We start from the raw sequence: 24,315 nt of genomic DNA on the forward strand, positions 1-24,315 counted from the left end.
CTGCAATCGTCCACCCGTGTATCATCCACTGAAAAGCAACCGCCTGCCAACCTCTCTGCCCTACGTCAGGCATGCCTGGCAGACCGAACTCTGAATCACACGGCAATTGCTCTTCGAAACGTGCTGTGGGTGGTCTGGGTTACGTTCAGGATGTCATAAAAACATGCTGGAACTGTCAAACCCTTCACTGGATTTGCTACCACAGTGGCAATTCACAGACGAAGTTTTTGTGACAAAGTTTTAGTTCAAAACTGCAATACGGAGAAAGAAAAAAGACCTCTCTTCAGACAGTAACAATATTTTCCAGTCGTTTTTGAAGATTTTGGAGTAGAAGAGATGCAAGCCCTTTTTTTTTCCCCACTTCACTCAATCCACAATCCTACAAAAACCAGGGATTTAATTCTAGCCCCTTCAGTCAGGCATGCTTTATTTCTAACCCGCTTACCGCTCCTATTTAATCTTTTCTTCGGACTGTGCACAGAGCCGGAACAAGTCATGCAACCCACTAATCTCCACAAAGAATGCAGGAAAAATAAGTAAATAAATAAGGATGGATTCAGGACAAGCAATGGCCACAAGGTATTTGTAGGAATTAAACACACCGTCCTGTTTCCTACAAGCTGCTTTCACACAATGTCTATTTTGGTAGGATTAGAGCTGGAGAGTGGAGAACTACAAGTTATTTTCCATTTGTTTCAGCCTGTGGGGGGGCAGATTATTTTTTTTTTTTTCCCCCAAGATGCAAAGCAGATGGAGAAACGGTAATATTAGAAACCTGACATTTTGCACTCACTCCTGCTTGCATAACCATACATTTTTATACCAAATGGGATTCCTTTGATGATTATGGTGATCTTCTGTTTTGCATGATTTTAGTTAAAGATTTTTCCTATACTCTCAAGACCTAACATCATGCAAAACAGAAGAGCATCATCCAAGTTCTATGGCACACTTAATTTGTAACAAATTCTTATTATCTCCCTCTATCCTGCTTACTTTTTGTCAGAGTAGCAAGGAATTTTCATAGCCAATGCATACAAGTTTTAAAACATATGCCAGCTACTAAAGCTAGTAAGCTGATCTTTGAAACCTTCTCTGCATGTAGGTATCACAATTTCTCAGAAAATTCAACAGAACTTACCTTCATCTGTAGGGTTGAACCCACAGATATCACAGATACATCGAACCCACTTATTCATCTCCTCCTCGCTGTCTGCTACCAAATAGAAAACTCTGTCTATAGTGTTGATATCAAAAATATAACTGTTTTCAAACTCTTTTTTGTTGAATGTTAATCCAGCATCCACTTGTTGACACAAATTTAAGTCAATAATACGGATAGGCTTCTTGGCATGGTCATTTTTGTAGTATTCCAATACATCTGGATCCCCCGTTAAACGGCCGCTGCGAAGCACAAACCATCTCCTCTTCCATGCCTGAAATTAGAGAGAGAAAAAAACAGGAGAAAAATTAGGAGAAAGAAATCATACTTTAAGACTGTTCCCTTTTGTGTATGTTTCAACCTGGGTTGAACCCAGTAATAATTAGTTCAACTATAACTAAGAGATTACACACCAGCCACCTACATTTAACACAATCTGTATACGTATTGTTACAACAGTGGACTAGAGGATGAGTGAATTTGTATTTTAAAGTTTATTTATTCTGTATTTGAACTTTTTTTTAAGAAGGGGGCATATAATTAAATTGCTGTTTACACAATGAGAAAGATCAAATCCAGTAAAGAAAAAAGGGGGGAGGGGACAAGGAGAGGGGAAAAAAGCACACAGAAAACACTTCTGAAGGAAGCTGAAGTAGGCACGGGGAAGACAAAATAAAATGTATCTTTAAGTGCTCCATAGTGCCTTTTTCCAGTATCTTCTGCTTTGGGCTGAGGCACTTTAACTCTGAAGTTTTCACTGACACTCAGCGATAGCGACCTGCATTTAAAGAACAGACAATGCTCACATCGTATGCTCATGGACAGTATTTCCACAGAAGAAACACATTTCACAATCTGACGCCATGCTTATTATACCAGCCTTCCTGCCACTGCAGAAAGGAGCTGGTTTGGGAGAAAAGCATAACTAAAATACCTCATCTTCCAACTAATCTTCAGCTGCCTTTCAATCCAGTGGGCCTCCGTCATCTGGCATAATTCTTGCCAAAGATGCTAACTCAAACCAGGAAACCAAGGTTTGCATACAACTGTCCTGGGATTACCAACAGCATCTTGATCGCCCCACTTAGCTGCCTTCTGGTTCCTCAGCTCTACCAGCATCCTATGCTATAAGCTTCCTTATGTGCACAAATGCCAGGATAACGGGCACAGTAGAAGAAACGAGATGTATTGCCGATGCCCACGAGAAGAGCTGCACTGCATTCACAGTTAGAAATCTGAAAGCAGAGCCAGGACCCAGTGGGGAGCCATCACTGTTCTGTCCATTTGTTTTTATGCTTTTCAGCAAAGTCAGAGACCAGGGCAAATCGACGCTGTAGCCAAGACACTGCACATTACGCTGCAGACTCACACCATGCCCCAAGGCACCTCACTTAAAACTTCTTTAGGATATTCAAACAAAGTCGCCAGCAAGTCCTTTGGAAGGACAAAAAAATCACAGAAGAAATAAAAAAAAACCCAACCCTACAACAAAACAGGTGAGTGAGTTCTCCTTTTGGCCAGCACTGGCTGCATGCTAACCAAGGAAAGGTATGAAAACAGCAAGGATGGTCCTAGAAGAAGTCAAGACGTGATGTCCTTTACACACTGCGACATAGCTTTGAAAACAAGAGTTTCTTACTATTAGGGAAAGATTTAGACCCATTTTCCTGATGCACAAAAGCACCTCCCATTTCCTTTTTATGTAGTTGTTACCTTCAAACAACCTAGTGGAGAGAGGACATAAAGGACAAAGAGCAAGAACTGCACTTCCATCTTCCAGCTCCAAACTAGCGCCGTCAGCTTCGCACTAGAGACTCACAAAACCCTCATTGTCAAGCACGCATGCCTTTTTTGGGTATCAAGCTTAGGAAGCTATTATGAAAAGATAATACAGAAAGCAAGAGAAAGGGAAAAATGCCAGACAGCTTAATTAAGGCTTGTGATCCGTTCTCCAACTACCAAGCCTCTAAAAGTTACTTAAGATAACTTTTACACTTTATAAAACAAGTATATTTATTGTTGTTATGAATACAGCATCTGCCTTTAAATGCTGAACTGTGTGAATCAAGTCAAGGTCTCAAGTAACTATTTCCATGGTAGCAGTAAGTTTAACCGGGTGAACAGTAAAACACAGAAGTAGAAGATGGAACAGATGAAACTGTTTAGATTTTATTTGTGAGCATCTTCTAGTAGCACAGCGGATAAACGCTCTTTAACAGCTACCCAAAAACACTGGGAAAGTTTGTTTTGTTTCCTGTTTCCAAATCAAGTGACAACTTAGATGCTGGGATAACAGGAAACTTCAGTACCAGAGGCTCTGTCTCCAGACAAGGTCGATTGCAGATAACTGTTACAAACTGAACTGCAAAACTCTGTTGCTTCAGAAATCAGCTTTATCTTTAACCTCAGCCTGCAGCCACTCAGATGAAATTTTCAAAGCTTGGGTCAGGAGGAAAGAGATTAGAGATAGGAGAGGGACAAGAGCAATTGAGAAGCATGATGCACTTTGTCTCACGATTTGTGTAACAAAAATAAAAATAATAAAAAAAAAAAATCAACTCTGTATGCCTCTTCTAGAAGGTTATTTCTAGTACCGTGTTAAGGAGTGAAAGATTCTCAGCAATCCTGACGATCTCTGTTGAGCATTAATGAGTAAATAGGACTCTTAAATTTAAAATTCAGAAAATCAACCAGCTAAATGGAATTTGCTTTCAGCCCCTCAAGCTACAAAACAGCAACTATAAAGTACTTAAAACATTGAATTTAGCCTATCAGCACCTGCTACTATTTTTGAAGAGTTTTCACATAGTGCATATGTGAATGTTTATTTCAGTCATATAATGAGTCACACTCACTGAAACTGGCACAGATTATATTCAAAAACAAAAGCAATTCCATAAACTACACACTAATAAGGCAGATACAAAGGTTCTCTGGATTACAGTACAAAGCACAATTTAGCAGCAGAATAAAGCTTAAAGCTAGACAAGCGAACTGACATCAGCACCCTTGCTAATCATAGTACAAAAGCGCCTCTATATTTTGTCAAAGTGCAAAATGAGCCCACATAAATCACTCTTTGTTATTTGAAAATATCTGGGATTCTTAAAGCTTGATCTATTTTTAACATTTCAGTATTTGTCATTGTAACGAAAGCTGTATACTGCCTCACTGAAGTACTGAATACTGTGCTATATGTGTAAGAAAGAGAGCTTCTTCAGAAATGGCCTTCCATAAAGAAATCTCTAAAAGACAGCATGCACATGTCCAAATACGTATTTATGCAAATTTAATTTATTTTTTTTAGCCCTTTGGGTGTTCTTGTTTGAAAATTTTGCATTTTCTTTTACAGAGCATATTACAGTCTATTTGTCATCATCACCAAAAAAGATGCAACTGTTTCAAGTCACCGGAAAGTTACAGGTACTAATTGTCTGTCACATTACTGATGTTATCAGCCATGCATTATCAAACACTGGTTTTCTGTGCTGAAAGTCAACTGCATTAAATTTGAGAGTCAAAAAAAAAAAGCGAGTATGAGATTTAAACATTTTGTCCCAATATCAGTATCATTAAATTCTGGAAAGATACTTGAGCAAATAAAGGGTTTTGTTTGTTTGGTTTTTAATGAAAGATTTTTTCATATAGATGCAATGTGTGCTATTAATATAAATAAGCTTTTAGAAATATATTTTATAAATATACTAACACCTACTTACAAAGCACTGCATGCAGATCGAACACTTAATTCAGAAGGAAAACTGTTCCTTTTAGAAGAAGTGTAGTATAGCAAACATCATGAGAATCAAGATCACCAAAAGCCTGTGCAGGCTTTATAAATTACTACAAAACAAGGTTTAACGAGGTTTGCTGCTTTTGTTTCAGACTAAGAAAGGCCTTGTGTGCCTTTCAGCTTGTTTGCTCTTTTGAGCTGCAAAGCGTATCAGCTGGTCTAACATAGGACATCACCATTCTTGCCAAACATTGTCCTGTTTGTATCATGAGACCATCGTATCATGAGACCATCATAACTACAGAAACAAGCTTGTTTGCTTGTTTTTGAGATAGTCTAAAACGCGACAAGCTGCTCACCCACAGAGCATCCAGTGATCAAAGGAATAGCGGAATTCTCTGTTTTTCACACAGCATTCTGAGTAGGTTACAAAGCAAAACCAAGAAACGCCTACGATTAGTTCTTCCACTCACATATATGCAAACTGCTGATTTAAAAGTGAGTGAAATCAGATAATAATTTGGCAGAAAGCATCATTTAACAGTGCTGGGGTTTTTCTTCCTTTTTTTTTTTTTTTTGAAAGACCATAGCTAAACCTGCATTTCTAAATACTATAAAAATACATAAAATTATAAAACACAGGATTTATAATATAACCTCCTTACAAGAGGTATATCTGTTGAAGAAGTCGTAGTAATACCTCCCTTAATCTTTACATCTATGGATTATTTTTTCTCCCAGTCATATATATTTGAAACATACCTCATTCAGCTGCTGGCTGTAGTTCAAAGATGTAGGAAAAAGGGGATATATATGTAAATGGAGAGGGAAAGGAAGGAGGAAGGGGCAGAAAAGAGTAGATAATTTATATTTTTAAAAGGATTTAACCTTCCATTTGGATTCCCTCAAGCTGTTGCTCAAGGCACCAGAATAACTACATTTTTAAAATAACGTTTAAATAAAAGCTTAGGAACGTTAAATCAAGGACAACTTTTTCTGGCCAATTTTTTCACAGCATTGGCTCTCATATGGTTAAGTAACTGCTTACTGATAAACTGGTCAATTCTCATTCCTTGGTTTGCTAAGTATTATTAAACGTAATCCTCATGTCATTTAAAGCTGATTTCCCTCGCCTAGCACATTTACCATTTTTTTTTCTCTTGGGTAGCATCCAGTCAAAAAAAACCTGCAAAATTGTTGAGTTGTGGGTAAGCCAAAGAGGGTATCAGTTACATCCCACTCCAGGAACACCAGTAATAAATCTTTCCCCCATGTAGACCCAGGAATAAAATTACAAGTCTCAGACCTTCCTTCTCATCTCTCAAGTGTGCAGACATTTGTGCTTAGGTTTTCATCTCCATACTGCACAAAGAGTACTTTAAAAGGGCAGTATTTGGCATCCTCCTTTCCCAGACAAGTCCACCAAGACTTCGAAGAAAGAAACGACTTACCCAGGGGCACAGGGAAGGATCCAAAAGGACACCTGATGTTATACACACTCGTGACAAAACACTTCCTTGCTCCAAAAGAACTTACGAAGTCAGCAGAAGACACACAGAGTGTGAACCAGAGAAAAGTAGGGGGAAAAAAGACAGCCCAGGGTCACTTCAAAATGCTCTCCTGGACATTTAAGTCCTGAACCTACTGTCAAGGTCTTTTCACCTGCCTGCTGGGATCAAGATTTAATTTTCTTTATGCCTTTTGCTCCCATCTATTTCATCTATCCTTCCCCCTTTACTTTTTTCCCCAGTGCAAAGGTCAAACAACAGTGAAATTGCTACATGTCTTTGACAAACATCAGGAAGAAGGATTAAAAACAGGAGAAGTTGAGTATTTCTTCTCCTTTTTTGCCTCCACGTTCCTAGCGTCCAGGTGTTTTCTTCACTGCAGGAGCCAAACACATCTCTGGCACAGGTTCACTGACTCGTGTGTTAGGCCTCTGCATCCCATTAGGAGCTCAAATGAAATAAAATTAAGTGTTCCTTCACACTATGCTTCTTTTTAAATCCTGTTTGTGGTAGGCACAGACCAAGTGACAACTGTCACCGGTGAGCTTCATCCCACAAGGCACGTATTTAGGAGGACTGCCGGGAAGTAGCTAGAAGAGGTCACGTTAGGTAATGGTACTTCAAGTACAGAACTTTAAATTTCTCAGGAAAAACATCAGCTGAAACTTTTGAAATTTCACCACGTTGGAGTTGGTTCTGCAAGTCTGAAGAGTAGCAAGTGGAAAAAGTAAATTTGTATGTTTCTAGATGGAAATAAATTAGGGAATGTTTTTCAGAAAGCATTTTCTGGAAGTCTTTTAAAACTTTTTTTTTTTTTTAATGGCTATATCATGAGCACGAGAACTGAAGAATACGTAATTACTAGTTATAACATTGTCATAACACCTACTGGCAACTGCCATCTTCTTCCCTAAAAATGATGCCCTTACTTTTTCTTTTTTTGGAAACGTAAGACAGAATAACTAAACCGAGCAGAAAAAAAGCATGTCTAGTGTCTTAATTCTAACAGCAGAAACTGCATTTCCAAGATTTGACAACAGACCAAACAAGTCTACTTTTAGTAGCATTAAATACTAAGAAGTGTAAACAGATTGTTGCAAAATAAACAAATGTGATATGAGGAAAACACTGGATACAGTACCACTTTCTTTAAATACTTAAGACTTGTTTTCCAGGAAGCACCATCTTTTCTCACTGAGCAAAATAAGGAAAAAACAGTCTCAGTGGAAGTTTCCACTCTCCTGGCCATCATCCTGATCATCTGTTCCGAATACACACAAGGCCAAAATTTCCTGTTTTCAAACTATTGTCACCATTTTCTAGTCTTGTGCTGTCGATTCTAACTTTAGCTTGTTAAATAAACAAAAGAAAACACTGAAAATACAGCAGAACAATACTTCCACACAGATTTACCGTGAGCAGTTTCCTAACTGACATTTCAGCATCTGAACTAGTCTTCCAATGTTACACTGCTAATTAAGCGTCAAAAAAAGGCACAAAATACAATTCGGACAATACAGCACTAACTGCTGCTTCATTTTGTGAATCAAAACCTAATGGTATTTTCACAGTCCTTTCAATTTGCTTGGGGGTTCTTGCCTTTCTTAATTTTTTTTTTTAAATGCCTTATGCACAATTATCCCAGCATAATTGTGCAGCCAGGTCTGCATCATCTAACTCACATTAAACTGACCCTTGTTATGATAGATAGCATCAGTCACTTTAAGAAATACTCTTCTGCAGCGTGTCAGAAATTTTCTAATGGCAAGCACAAGTTTCTCTCTGCCATACTCCTGCAGACTAGAGAATTACCACCACCTCTTCACCAAAGGAGAACCAACTCAGAAAGCTATATAGAGCAATATGGCTGGAGGTCTGCAGCAGAGCCAGGACATGAGCCCTCACTTCCCTGTCTCCAAGCTAGGACCAGTGACAAGATCATCCCTCCATCTTCCTACGTCACCTTATCCACTTCTTGTCCCTATAAATATTCTGTCATTTCTGATCACTCGCAAACTCACCTTATCGCTTCTAGTTGTTCTGCTTCGCACCACCCACCCTGCGTGGCTAAGACATAGCCCCAGAACAGACTTGCCAGCAACTCGTTCCCTACCACAGATATTAGCTTCCCCACCTTCTCTCACTGCTTTGTCAGCAATGAAAACACAACACTTGTCATGGCACGATGCTTGTCACAAAATAAGGAGAAATATATCTGTTGCAGGTCCCTTACCCACACATCCACATGGTCTGTTGGTTTGCTGGCCTGTTTCTCAGAGCATTTCCAAAGTTTGATCTTTTCCTCTCTGATCATGTGTATGTTCTGATCATCTCCCTCTCTAGTCTTTCCCATATCCCTCCTATTGAAAACAATATTGCCAGGACAATCTCCCTTCTCTCATTCTTATCACAGCACCTTCCGTTTTAAAGTTCTCCATTTATTCCCTTGCTTCATTGCAGTTTTGAGCTTCTCTTCCTATTTTTAGGCTGCTTCTTCTTAGGAAAGTCAATGCACTACTTGACTCCCTCCCCTGCTGCAAGTCACCTCCTCTTGCCTTGCTCTACCAACAGCACCAGACTCAGTTCATTTTTCCTTCTCCTGCATCTCTCATCTTTCTTCTACTCCTGAAGGCCCCCTGAATCAATAGAGCAAGGGCACGACATCTCCTTTCTTCAGATTCCTCCTAAAGATCAACCTCTGTGACAGCGCATATGATCACGCAACCAGATGACAATTTGGCCTTGCATCAGATGGATTTATTTAAAAAGTAATGTTTTTTTGTATTCATCAGACAAAGGTTTGTTTGTTGTTTTTTTTAAAGTGGCTTCAGTCTTTTCATCAGCTTTTAATTAAAAGTCACTGCTCTCTTCCCCCCACCTTTCTTAATCTAAGAAAGCAAAACATTCACGGTAGGTTCTGCCCCCCCCCCCCTTTTTTTTTTTTAAATCCCCAAAGCCTCTGTACATTTCTTATCTCAACAATTACTGCAGTGCCGACAAGACCCCCCTCAGCAAGACAGTCAGAGAAGACACCAGCATCCTGTCTTTGCATTGAGTTCCACTATCCTCAGCTCATGGCTGTACGTTGTGACACATCCCATGAAAACAATGCACAGAAAAAATAAAAGAATTTAGGATTTATAAAGACACAATAAATCTAAAGCTGAAAGGTCAAGCCTACACTCCAGTGACAGCAACAACTGCTTTCACACTAACGGCCCGGGATGAAATATTTCACCATATATTTTTGGCTATTCATTTCTCATTTCCTAGCAGGACATTCATTTTGAAGTGGTGTTTGTAACAAGGGATAAAAAAATACCCATTTTTCCAGATCACAAGCCCAGTGTTTTTTGTAGTATTTTGTACAGATTGAGTTTTCCTTTTTTCTTTCAATTCTTACTTGACTATGTAGATATCTATCTTCATCATCTGTGAAAGGCTTATATAAAAGGAAAAGCAAGACACTAGAACTGTGTAAAAACATGCAATTCCTGACACTACTTTGGATCCTTCAAAGGACATTGCAGTTTCAACAAACATGCAACACGTGCTTCACTGCTTCATGTTTGGATCACCCAAGCATGCTCACACTGCATACAAAATAGATTTCTACAGATGACAAGAGAGGCCAGGTATTCTGCACATCATCTTTTCAAACAAAATATTCATAGGCTTAAATACTGCGTTTTATACTCCCCATAAGAGAAACGGAATTTGAGCTACAGAAACAGCAGCTTCTCAAACTTCAATAGGGAATGATGGATTAAGGGGGATTTAGCAATGAATTAAGGAGGACGATGCAAAGATAACCCATAATTTCTACAAATTGCCTCCCAACTGACTAGCCTGGTTTAAGTTACTAGTTGTATGCATAATTAAAGAAGCTCCTACACACCCATTAAACACACATGGAAAAGCCTCCAAAGGAAATTCCAGACGTTTTAAATAATATCTACAAATTAAACTTAGGACGTGTTGACACTCCATCCTTATCCATTGCTTGTGAGAGCAAGGCGGGTACACTAGCTGACATTTTTGTGAGCCTCTTCTGTAAATGAGCCAGCCACTATTACAGCAAGGAAAGGACTGATACTTATTCAAGCCACTTTACTCAGGCACAGTAAAGGGAAAGCTAAAGGAAATCTATTGTTCTGCCAAGGTATTACAAGGAGAATCAACAGAGTACTTTTTAAATACTGTGAGGCTTTGCAAGGAATTCCTTATTCCAGGGAAGGGGAAGAATTAGGAAGGGCACGCTCAGTGCTTACATTTTAGGACCAAAATGGTTGGCTTTTCCATTACAAATAATCAGATCTGCAACATGCACAAACCAAGTGTGCAGACGTGGCAGGAAGAACTGCTAAGAAAAGTAAAAGCTAAGGTAAAGTCAGCATTGTGTCCGATACATACATTCTCACTCTAAATGACTGAAAGTATTCACCAACTAAGCTCAGCAGAGTTGTCTTTCTGAACAGAACTGACCTAAGGAATTCCAGAGAAAAAAATATTTCAAAATAAACAAGCAAAAAGTCAAAATTATTTGCAAGATATTATGATATACAAGTTGCTTTTACTATGCTAATTAAACTGAGTTTCTATTATAACAAAAATATTGTTTCTCCAACATCGTAAACAATATACTTGTAGATTCAAATAACTCACTGGTAGTAACAAAATGGTTAAGAAATTTAAAACCCAGCTACATCATATAGCCATAGGAAATTTAACTACGTACCAGCACACTTGAAAATTAGGATGCTTCAGTATAATTACTTTGAGTAGCTTACAAAACACTCCTCTTGCTCTCATCAACTCACATTGAAAAGTTTTCTACTGTTTCCTAGACTATAACAGTACCATCACGTCCTATATTATCAGTATCAACAGCTTGGTAGAATTTAACCACTACAACCAATTAAATTATCTTTTTTTTCCCCCCACCACCCCCAGAGCAACCTTCTGAATCAAGATTTCTTCTGAAACCAAACCCTTCCAACGGCGTTGCCACAATTGCTTACCACAAAGGCTGCACTGCCCGGCCGGAGGAACCGGAGCGCCAGGACCAAACCCTTGCTGCAAGCCTCCCCGTTGACAAAGCTGAAGCGCTCGCGCTAGTGTTTTAACAGCCAAGAGGTTACAGATGGTTCTTGAATAACGATACAAATATTAAGATAAACAAAGTGTTTTAGAGGGCTGTATTAACGCACCTACGCATGCCCACGGATGCCTGTAACGTACTGAAGCAATCCATCACAGAGCTTCTACTTGCACTTTGTGGCATACCACCTTTTTTTTTTTTTTTTTTTTTTTTTTGAGTTAGCAATACAACAGAACAAACAGGTAGAGGTTTACGCTCCTGCTTCAGAAACAGAATTTTCCAAGTAAACTCGAAAATCAAAACAAAAAGCTACACCTCTTTTTGAATAAAAAACATTTTTCAAGCAAAAAGATAACATTCTTTAAGGAAGCCCCTGTTTGTTTCCTCCAATTCGTTCTCCATATGCCTAAGTTACAAAGCAGAAAAGTAAACAACATCGAGAACAGTTTTTTTTTTCTCGTTTACCTCGAGAACAGTTTTTTTCTAGTTTACCTCTTCAAGTCTTCAGAAAATTTAAGCAATGTCCTGGCCATTTCTGTAGTTGTGTCTACCCCAAAATAAGCAAAGCTTTCTTTTTCCTGCCGGCTTCCCACCTCACTCTACACCACCCTATCCTCATAACCTTTGACCAACAGGAAGCAGACACAATGGACTGAAAATAACAGCAATTGTAAGATTTCAAATGATTTAATACATGAGGGGTGGGCTTTAAGATTTGAAAAACTTCCCTTGCTGTGGTTTTTCAGCAGTTGCTCGAAACACATTATCTACATGGATTTACAACATTGGTTAGAAATCCCAGGTTGAATGATGCTAAAAACTGTGAAACGCTCTATTGAAAGCACAGAGGTAAAAATTCTTGCATATATTGAGATTCTGCATTTAAGTCATAGTCATTAGGCTATTACATACAATAAACTTAATTTTCTTACAGTGTAAAAAATAGCAACAGAAGTTTCTTACAGCATTATGGGGTGGGGTTTTTTTCAAATATTTTTATTTATCTGAGGTTTTAAATCAGTAATAGGTATAACTTTATGTCCCACAGAATAATATGACATTATGTCATATGTATGTAACCAGCAGTCCATTTAAACACTGAAGTTAAAGCTTTAAAAAAAAAAAAAAAGTGGTGATGAAAAATCACAGAACAATTTGCTAATACAAAAAGGACCTTCACTAAGTAGCTGAGGTGCACTTTGTGTTGCAGAAGGAAGGATCTTTTATCTTCTCCTCACATAAAAGCCCAAGCAATAACCCCATAAATATCTTCATTACCAGTAAAAAATTCATGTGCTTTAAATTGTACTGAACACTTAAGGGTAATAGACTCCAAAGTCCAGATAGGCAATTGAAGCATTTCTTTTTATTAGTTTTAATGTTTTTCATCTTGCACCCCAAGTACCAGCTGATCATTATTTTGCAAACCCACAATCACGTCCTCCCTCTGTGATGCCTCCCCAAAGCCCTCAGGTTCCTCCTTTGCGGTTACACCACAACACATACGGGTCACGATGACAAGAGCAGAATGAACTCACTCAGAGAGGGACTCACCTCTTGTCTAAGAGCTATAGTGTGTTTTCTGGAGAAGGGAATGGCGGGGGGTGTATAAAGAGTCAGTGTCATTTTTACACAGACTTCTTGTCCTGAACACAAGGCGACTAAATCAAAGGCTCTTCCATAATCACAAAAGGTGGTAACGTCCTCTGCCTTGTAAACACCAAGCTAAATTTCAGGCTGGGAGTATTACAGTGGAATAGTTAGAAGCACGCCAAAATGCAGAGTCATAATAATGCTCCAACTTAATTTTGAGTACGGTTGCCACCCAATGCACACACTTTAACAAGCGTTCACCTCAGTTGCACATAGAGGCATTTTAATCATGGCATTACACTAGAAATACTCTTTCCTTGGCAGAGGAAGCTCCAGCACTGCATTTCTGCAGGGTAAGACTGGATTTCATTAAGGTCTGCAAGTCCTCAAAATAACTACAGAGAAGCCCCTCTCATGATACATTTCACCATGGTATCCACAACAACTTCCAAATATGAGATGTCCATGTTGCACAGGAGCAAGCTCTTAAGCATAGCAGCAGAAGCCATCACTGACACATTATAATAGTAGCTGGAAGCACAAATGGTTCAACAAGGAGAGTAAACACAAGGTTCTCCACAAGCCTACAGTTTAAGAGTCCCTTGAAACTACTTTGTCTGCTAATAGGATCCTCCTTTTCCCTTCCCCCATTTTAAGACACAACCTGATGCCATCACACCAAGGAATAACAGAGAAAGGATATCCTGCCTAGATTTTCCATTATACAGATCAAATCATCAATCCAGAGAGGTCTTTGCTTACACATAGAATAAAAAGAAGATGCTTCCAACTGATAAACACTGAGAGGAAGCAAGGTTGGCTCCATGACTATTTTTAAGTAGTCAGCATTCACACAATGGCCTAAAATTAATGGCCAACCCCTAGGGTCCCTGAAGCCTTCACTTAAAAAAAATAATTTAAAAAAAAAAAAAAAAAAAAAGGAGTTAGCATATTTGAGGGGGGGGAGAAAGAAAACAAAAGACCTAGAAGGTGGCAGACATAAACATGCTTCTTCCCACACTCACCTGGAATTAAGTTTGTATTCCTAGTTTAACTAAGTGAAAAGATAGGAGGCTTTATGTCACTTTCTCTTAAAATTAAGCATTTCCTTCAACAATTGCTGGGAGAAACCTTACTTCACAGTTCTTGTCGTTTTGATGACTACTCATTTGCTGTAAGCATCATATGACAAAAAGTAAGTAAACACAGAAAAATAAGAATATCTTTATGTAGCTGTATCATGAAAGAAGGAACTTGTTTCTCAGCCCTGATTTCCAAGGCCAGCTACCACAGCTGTGCTGCAGCTCCCAGCATCCCTACATCCCAGTTCCCTACATCTCACCACCCAATACACAAAGGGCATTTAGTCTACCAAATGGCCAGTGTTTCACATTTAGCTCAGTTAAGAGCATCCCACATCTAAGGCTTCATCTCAGCACAATAAGAAAAGTCATACTTTGTGCATCTGGACAGATGATGAATACAAACATCTTTGGCATCATCTAAGGATAAGTAATTTAAATTGCATTATTTCAACATTAAATGTAGTGAAAACGCAATTCTCACACCAGGCATTTCTTTGGATAAAGAACAAGATGAGGCAAAAGGCCCTTAAAGATCACCTTTGTAATCTAGGAAATGCCCAGAAACTCGAGGCATTTTAAATATCACCATTCATCTCAACTTTTTTGTGCCAAGAAGGATTTCTTCTTCTAATCATTTATCTTTTCAGAGGTTTTTGTTGTTGTGCTTTGTAATAACAGCACCCTTCTGATGAGTAACTAAGAGAATCATGGAAAATAAAAATTGTCTAGAATTTCTGATCTCATCGCAAACTACTAGATAAAAAGTGAACAATTAGCCTGCTGTTTACTCAGTACAGTGAGATTGTTCATTTCTTCATTTGTATCACATCACACCACACCATGGAATAGAGAAAAACATTAAAAATAGATTGCACAAAGAAAAAAAACCAAAAAAACCCCCAAAACCCTCACAAACACAACCTGTCATTAAACCACCAACACTGCTATGAGAACTTAAATAATAAAAATCTGATGGTGTTTATTTTGTAGTTTTGAGCGGATTCAAGTGTTACAGTCCTTTTACCTTATCTGGCTTGCAGAGTACTTCCCATTTTCAAGCTTTGCTCTTTGACATGAAAAGCAAGCACTTCATTACCCAACTGCTTTTTACACCTTTTTGTGAGAGTTTCATAACCAGTTTCACTCACTATAAAAAATGTTTAATTTTTAACTTACAGGCAGCAAAGGAACTCTAAAACTGGATGCCTTGTTACTTTATTTATTGGCTCTCCATACATCTAAACAGCATCTACTTTGTTTACTGGCTGGAGACTCTTACTACTGCCAGCACTTCAGGAACAATGTAGCTGTGGAAAGGGGAAAACATGTTTTTCTACATTTTGTTTGTCATCTAGCAGAATTATAAGGTACACAAGTACCAGTTTGAAAATATTTTTAATAGCTGGTAACCTCAAATGGACAAAACAACCTACCTCAGCAGGTACTCTGTCTGAACTCGTAACTTAACCCTTTTTGTTCTGGAGCTGTTTACAAATAATAATGACTGCCCAGTTTGCTATAACACTGATTATTTTTCAATATCTATATCATAATGACACTGAAAAAGTCTATTCTATTTCTAAAGATGACCACTTTTTAATCCTTAAAATGAGAAGAGCTTTGAGGCAACAGCAAGCGGCACGAAGTCAGAGACAAGAATTAATACCTTTTACTAAATTTTCCTCTTAAAAACTCTTAAAAACATATATCACAACATCATTTATACGAACCCAGTAAGACATACAACTGATTTCACTTGGTTTTAAATACAGATATATAGAAAAAGATATGCCACTATGACAACATATCAGACTTCAAGCAAACAAAGGAAGCTTCTCGTTCCCCCCGCCACTTACAGAGACATCCAAAGTCCTTAGTCCCCAAGGAAATTCCCAGTTGTGTGAGAAGGACTCACTTGTCTGTGGGGTACAGGAAGGCCAGAGGGATGCTGCTGGCCAGGCCAGGTGCTACTCACCGGGTCCTCTGAGCAGACCTCCCTCCTGCTCACCAGCACTGCCAGCGGTCCTGACATAAGAGAGGCCCGGGGTGTTCTGTTTAAAAAATGTGAGATTTGGCAGAGGAGTGCACATTTACCTCCAGCATCAGGTCTCACACAGGTTTTCTAAGTCGTTGTTTACCCTCAACGTTAAACAGATGTAAGGCACATATTAAGGTCCCCAAGTGGATGGCTCCCCTGCTTCCACAGCCAATCACCTACCCTCCCTCCCCGACCTGAAAGACTAACAAAAATACAGAAAAAAAAAAAAAAAAAATAGCTGCTCTAAGCAACATTCAGCTGACCTTCACATTTGAACACGTTGGTTTTGCTTCTGCTGCAAGCCTCTTCCTTCTAGAAAGCTGCAGAGCTGAAGCTGCTTATTCATGACGCGAATCGTGACAGAAGAACTGGTGAGACTAATAACAACAGTGTCAAACCATAATTTTAGAAACCGCTGATGTAGAATGATTATATCTTCACTGTCACCGACTGTGAAGACAAGACACCTACGAACGTCACATTATTTGTACTGCTGCAGTCAGCTCCCTATCAGGCAGGTGCCACTTCACCGAAGCTACTACGTGATTTGAGAGCACTCGTCTTTCTTGATAGGCAAGGAGGCCAAAGACTGAGCGATATGGAAACAAATACACTCTCACTTTTGATAACAGGCTGACGTGCTAAAGTGGCAGGAACGACCATTCTTATTTTCTCTGACAAATGTTATGATGGAAAAAAATTATATGACTGCACAGTGAAGATCAGAGGAATTTGAGGATGGGATGATAAAGCGAGAGTGTTTGAATTTTAGTATAAGTTCATTTTGGTTCAAAAACATGCACTGCTTTTTTTTTTTTATTATTATTTTTTTCTTTTTCCCAGAAACTATAAACTTTAAAACATGGGGCCCCAAGGCATGTTAAGAGCCTAAATACTGCTAGGGCCACTGAAATCAGCTACTGATGGACACCATCCAAATTGTTTCAACCCAGAGGAAAATTATTTTGGTGATCAAAGTTACTGAATCAAAGTAAAAATAAAGAGCACTTATACTGAAGTCTTGGCACCTTAACCAAAATATGCTGATCAATCAATTTGTTGGTCACTTTATGACTAATAAACAAGCATAACCAGTATTAATTGTGTGCTTTCCACCCCTCACAACTCTGCTCAAATACTGCAATAAAAGCAGAGGCGAACAGCTTAATAGTTCACTATACTATGAATACCCTCCCCACAGCAGCAAGGATAGATGATTTTCTGCAATAACGCGTGCTTGAACTAGACATAAAAATTAAACATCTCTTGCCTGAGCGAGGTAGTGACAGCATGCGATGCAGCTTGGAGGAAAAGCTATAGCTGAACTTCTCTGAGCGTTTAAAAGAGGTATTGAATCACACCAATAGAATCGACCCACAGAACATAAGAGAAGTTTCAGTGATTTTTATCAGACACAACAGAAATGAGCTGACAGGGTAGAGAAGCATATACAAATGACTACCTTCTCTTTGATTCACAACATTTAGATTGTTATTTCCAGCCCAGGTTAAACAAATCGGTGTTATGATACTATTGTTGGGCTAGATGCATAAACACACTCATGCACTTTTGGAGGCAGGCCAGCCAGCTCAACAAACAGATTACAAAAGAAACAGCGAAGAGGTAGAACACAAGACCTGCTGCTTGGGTTCACCCACCGGGCTGTTATGCAGAGGGAGCAAGGGGTGGGAAGGAAGAAAACAGCGCAGAACAACAGTGGAACAAAATATGTTGTGAATGTGCTATTTTAAGATGTGTAGAAGGTTCCTTTGAAAAGAAAAAGAAAAAAAAAAAAGGCTCAAGAGTCACTTCATAATCAGCAAAATAACTCCCAAACGTTTCATACGGAGACAGATACATCAAGCAGTATCAATCAGCATGCTTAACTCAAGGCAAAAGATACAGATTTCTTACAGTGAAAGTAAAAATAGTGCTCAAAGCACAAAATTGCCATCAGCAAAATTTTACTCAGTATAGGAAACTATTTGTTTTCTTTATGAACAAAGAATGAGGACAAAACACACTTTCTGTGTAGTCTAGATCTCCCACTTAGTCTCTACTAAGAAGGGCTCGGTGTTACACACACACACCACACCCCCCTTCTGCAACAGCTCAGACACTCGACCCTACTTCTCCAATCTACCCAATATTTCTCTAAAAAGTTACATTAAAAGAGATATCCCCTCCCCCCCCCCCTTGATCAAAAGAGAAGTGTTTTGAGACAGGTTGCTTACAGTTTTTTACCAGGGCACTCAGATACAGAGCTGAAAGCAAGCGTATATGAGCCAACAGAGATTATGGATTTTTCAGGTATTACAACCAGCCTTTGCAAGCAGAAGAAGAGTTACAACTTTTAAATAAGAAAGGCAGAGTAGCAAATACAATCATGGATTAATCTCCCTAGCTTGCACACTCTGTCGTGGTGAACCTGAAGTCGCCTCACTGTTCCAACAGCCAATAGGGGCGAAAATATCATCCCTGCAAATTCATTTTCTAAGTGGATTCAACATGGTTGAACAAGAAAACCGCATGAAGAAGCAAAGCAGGTAACTCATGCCCTTTGAAAAGGGTCTTGTGAGGTTTCTCATTTATTATTTGCTCTCCTCTGTTTACAGCAGACGCTCTGGAAAGAGTAAGATGGGTTGCAGTCATACCAATAAAGGAGGATTCTATTTTCATAATCAAAACACTTGCCGTGTTTCACAGGAAATACTCTACAATTTTAAATTCTATACAGAGGACCGGGTCCTCCGCAGGCAAAATACAGCTATGTACCAAGGCTTTGCTTTGCCCATAAAGTATAAAGTAACTGCAAACAAGTGCCATTAACAGAGCACCCTCAAACATCTCGGGCAACATCAGGACTTGACCAAGGAAGCTCTGAATAGGCGACCTTCAGATGCTCTCCAAGTGTGCTGGCTGAGTTGAAGTAAATTAAAATATACGTAACAGATACCGTAGTAGTCCAGTAAGTCATTTCAGCCTACTATACAGAAAGATATACTTAACTACACAAAAATAACACTTTGTGAATGGTTTAAAAGGGGAAACAAAACACAATAAACAAATTTGTAATGCTTTCCAGTTCATTTATTTTCTTATTAATTTAGTATTTGATGAAACTCAACTTGATTTTGCATATAAATAATTAGCCTGCCTCTTATTTGCATATCACTGATATCCAGTATAACCCTGAGTTTTAAAATCAAATCACATGAGATGATGCCTCCTATCATCAAGTTATGCCATTTTTACCAAACTAGGAAAAAAAACTTGAAAGCTTGGTGTGTACGTGCTCTGCTGATCATATTTCACAGAATATTGTTGTCTATAACGCGTTAGTAACTTGTGCAAGTTTGTATTCTTCTGTTTTGTCAAATAGGCATGAAAGAACATTCTCCTCACCATGCACATATTTCCCCAGTTCTTCACATGCTGGAACAGGTTGTTGTTATTGTGTTGGGGTTTGTTTGTTTGTTTGGGTGGGGTTGTTGGGGGTTTTTTTGGTGGCTTTTTTTTTTTTTTTTTGACACCAGCTCCTAAATAGCTGATAGACAAAGTTCACTTCCTTGCAGAACTGCTGAACAAATAGACCACATCTGACAACAGAGTTCAGAAGATATTACATTACTGGGACTCCCTTGCCAAAACAATAGAGTATACGTGCTTTTGTCTCACTGTACATGTATATGTGCTTATTAATGCCATACAGTATTTCCTCTAAACAACAGAAATGGACCAAATGCTCACAACAAGCAACAGCAGTTAGAAATGTTTCTTCTATTTGTCTGCCCCCTCACCCCAACTCCCCCAAAATATTAGCTGGGCTATTCTCTAATACAGAAAAACCTAACTATACAGCAACAGTAGTTACTAGGAGCCTCAGAATAATAGCCTTGACCTTCCAAAATTCTGTTCTAGTAACTCCTGCATTATAAATACTGTACCACTGGAGTCCCAGAATTAGAAACATTTGTTTTTCATTTCAGCTTGCTAGCAAAAACAAAGCTCGAGCATACAACTAGTCGAGTATGCTACTTTTCATTTTCACTGAATTTCACTGAATTTTTTTAGAGTTGGAAGGGACCATATAGATCATCTAGTCCAACTCCCCTGCTGAAGCAGGATTGCTTAGAGAATGATTTGAAACTCAAATGTTTTTCAATGAACTCCTTAAAACAAGTGGCCTACGAGCAAGTCAGAGAGGCTTTCTGTACACCACCAGCTCCAGCACGGGCATGTGCTGCCTGCCATGTTATCTGTAAACAGGACAGACAAGAGGATAAGGAGTGACACTTACACTATACCTCATCCTAGGTCAAGACAAAGCTGACCTTCAGAAAGAAAACGTTACTTCGTAAAGCCAGAACCGTGATGTGCACTGTGATACTCACCGCTGCTGCAGGAATACAGGAAGTCACACAAAGCAGACACACAACCTTTTAACGCTAATACTGCAGAATTTCACAAAGAGCAGAAAAGCACGATAAAACTAAACCAGCACAAGCCTGACGCCAGCTTTAAAAGAAAACGACACCATCATCCAGAAACTTACTTCAAAACACAGAAAGATGGAACATCCTTCATCAGGCTCCAGCTGCTACAACTTCTATCCGGGAGAAAAACCCAGCAAGATCTCCATTTCAGCATCACTCCAAGGAGAGCACTACACTTCTTTAGCATCGGTTCCTAACAGCAATACAACTGAAAGCCCTGCAATCTGGTAGACTCAATGAAGGTTTTAATCATCTAATGAGATTACCTCATCTGTGTGTGGTTTCACAATGCAGTCTCAATGGTAGCCCATTATGGCAGTCCCCTGACATGCAGTATCAATCATGCTAATCGGCTTACTCCGCTATCACTCCTACGGCTAGATGACTGCCACGCACAGAAACCAAACCTGTGAAACGGTTCTACCTCACAGGATTAAAAAACATGGTGAGCTAAGTACCATCACAGAAAACACTGCTAGCCCCAATCCGAAAATTAACATCATTTCTATCCAACAGGTTATGAGCCACGGTCTGTTTTTAAATTTTACAGATGTTCTATGTGCAACCACAGCAGAGCACAACAGCTCTCTTATGGAGAACATGAAGTTCGCTTATAACAATTTACATGTTTACAGTTAATAAATTTCACATTGGAAAAGTCATAAAGCTACACAGAACATCAGTAGTTGCCTTTTTTTGAAACGTAAGCCTCCACAGTTACTGTCAAATGGAGCTCACAAAGTACAGCACACTGGCTGTTCCACTGTTTCAAGTAAAAAAATGTTATAGTAATTAATGCCATTCATTTACCAAAGCAAGAAGCATTCAACCTCAAAGTGACATAAAACCCATACAAATAAAACTGGTTCTATTTGACAGATGAAGCTAATGAGAAAATCTAAATATTAAGTCTAAACTGAGTCTATATTTTGTTCTTTGGTTGCAAGGGAAAAAATAGCCCTAAGTTCTGATGTCTTTCTAGATAACACAGGGATGCAGATGTTGTATACACAGTTAAAAAAAAAAGCTAGCCACACTACACAGGTTGAAAGACAAAGAAAACAAGCCCCTCTAGTATCAGCATTTTATACAAGAGAGATTAAGCAGCTTGCCCAAAGAAGTGCAAGAATCACGGGCAAAAATCTAAGACATACCTGTTAAATTAGCACTACCTTATCACATTGGCTTTACCTCTTACACTTTCCCCAAAGCACTTGAGAATATTAGCGCTACCAGAATTTCAGCACATCTTCATTCAATGCAAGAAAAAGCACACAAGCACCCAAGAAAAGAGCACAGATATTAACACACAGTTAACAATACCATTGGTCTTTTTTTAAAGCCTACACATATCTAGACTTGACTGGGGACTCTAAAACGGGTCTCCCTAACCCAAACCACCTTCTCTAGTGTATCCTTTTACCATTAGCTGCTTTCAACAACACGAAGGAAAGGGAGTGGAAATTAAATACAGAAGACCAGCTGAGCACATAAGGCTATAATCTTGTCATATTTACAATGGAAATATACAGAACCACTTAAAACTTTACACAACCTATAAAAAGCAAGAATCTCAAAACACACAACCAAAAAGACAGAAAAACAAAGCCCAAACACACACACACACAACTAATATGAAGCAGCTTTACAACCCTGTTGCTGATTATCAGCCCATTTTGCTGGATCAAGTATCCCCAAACTTTTCTGAAAACATCTCAATCCACTGCCAGGATACTCCTTTAAAATAGGAACATAAAAATGGAAAACCAGCATGGCAATCTTGGGTCTTTCGTTCTTGTTATCCAAGGTTAACTGCCTCGAAAGCCACTGACTCAGTTGGCCCAACTGAAGCCAGGATCTGACTCGGGACTCTTGCCTTGCTGAGCAATCCTTTTTATAGAGAGCATATACCAATAGGTAATCTCGTGGCATTTGACGTTCCAGATAAAACACATCATATTTTAAAAAGAATCTACATTTTCTCCTCTGCTTTTCCACAAACATACTCAATCCAAGCAGTTCAATAGCTTCACATTTTTATAAGATGTCATCTTTGCATATCCCAAGTGAAGGCAAATAACCCTCAATTTCAAATAAGAAAACAGAGACTTACAAACAACATACCCCGGCTACCCAAACACACACTGCCTCTCTAGAATAGAATATAAAACTAGGTCATGCTGATTACTTTTATACTGAGTTAACACTTTTGATTTCTCAAGCTTCTAAACAAATGAAGGACAAGACTACAATCAAGAGCAGTAGTCAGCACGGATTTACAAAAAGAAAATCATGCCTCACCAACCCGACAAAATGACTGGCTTAGAGGATTATGGGCGAGCAGTGAATTTTAATTATCTTGACTTCAGGAAGGCTTTCAGCACTGTCTCTCACGACACCCTCATACACAAACCCAGTGAAATATGGGCTAGATAAGTGGACAGAAAGGTGGACTGAAGAGTGGCTGGACTTCCAGGCTCAGAGGCTTGCAACCAGCAGCATGAGGTCCAGGTGGAGGTCAGTTATTGCTGGCGTACCCCAGGCATCACTACTGGGGCCTCTACTGTTGAGTACCTTCACTAATGATGGGAGAGAGTGCAAACTCAGCAAGTTTTCAGATGATACAAAACAGAGGAGCAATTGATGCACCACGTGGTTGTGCTGGCATTCAGAGGGACCTCAAAAGGCTGGAAAAAATGGACAACTGAGAATTTCATGAAGTTCAACAAAGGGAAATAAAAAGTCCTACAACTGGGAGGAATAACACCAGACATCCATGCAGGCTAAAGGACAGCCAGCTGGACTGCAGCTTTGTAGGGAAGGCCCTGGCAGCCAAACTGACCATAAGCCAGCAATGGGCCCTCACAGCCAAGGCCGCCAACAGCTTCCTGGGCTGAATTAGGCAGAGCACTGTCAGCACATCAAGAGAGGCGATCCTTCCTCTCTACTCAGTCCGGTAAGACACATCTGGAGCTCTGGGTTCAGTTCTGGGCTCTGCAAGAGAGACATAGACATGCTGGAGAAGGTCCAGGGAAAGGCTGGAGAGATAATTTGAGGCCTGGAGCATTTTTCATATGAGGAGAGGCTGAGAGAGCTGGAACTGTTTAACCTAGAGAAGAAAATGATCTTATCCATGCACATAAATAGTTGGGTAGAAGTAAAGACAAGACTTCAGAAGAGCCCGACTCTTCTCAGTTGTGCCCAGTAAGAGGACAAGAAGCAATGGGCACTACTGAAAAACAAGAAATTCCATTTAAATATAAGAAAAGTCTTTTTGCTGCGAGGATGATTGAACTCTGGAGCAGGTTGCCCAGAGAGGTCTTCATCCTTGGAGGTGCTCAAACCCAACTGGACATGGTCCTGAGCAACTTGTAGTTGCTCTGAGCAAGGGAATCGGAGTACATCTCCAGCAGTCCCTTCCAATCTCAGTAATTCTGTGAATATATAAATATTCAAGCAACTGTCAAACATTGTATTTGCTGACTGTTTTGGAGTTTTATTTTTGCCACAAATGGACACGTTTGCCAAAGGACAGTTTGCATAAGCAAAGACCTTCAAATCCTTTGCCATTTAAAACACCACCTACTGAGCAAAAGCTT

General features: G+C 39.3%; 1 protein-coding gene across 3 annotated transcripts in view; it reads right to left on the reverse strand.

The window, feature by feature from the left end:
* Nucleotides 1-24,315, reverse strand: part of GAB1 (GRB2 associated binding protein 1) — a 106,107-nt gene that overhangs the window by 43,754 nt on the left and 38,038 nt on the right. For all 3 annotated transcript variants that reach the window (XM_074154621.1, XM_074154620.1, XM_074154619.1), the window contains exon 2: nt 1,142-1,436. In XM_074154621.1, the coding sequence (XP_074010722.1) occupies nt 1,142-1,436 (295 nt within the window). The remainder of the gene's footprint in view (nt 1-1,141; nt 1,437-24,315) is intronic.

The sequence above is a fragment of the Numenius arquata genome, chromosome 10, assembly GCF_964106895.1.
Source record: "Numenius arquata chromosome 10, bNumArq3.hap1.1, whole genome shotgun sequence".
In the NCBI taxonomy this organism is placed as follows: Eukaryota; Metazoa; Chordata; class Aves; order Charadriiformes; family Scolopacidae; genus Numenius; species Numenius arquata.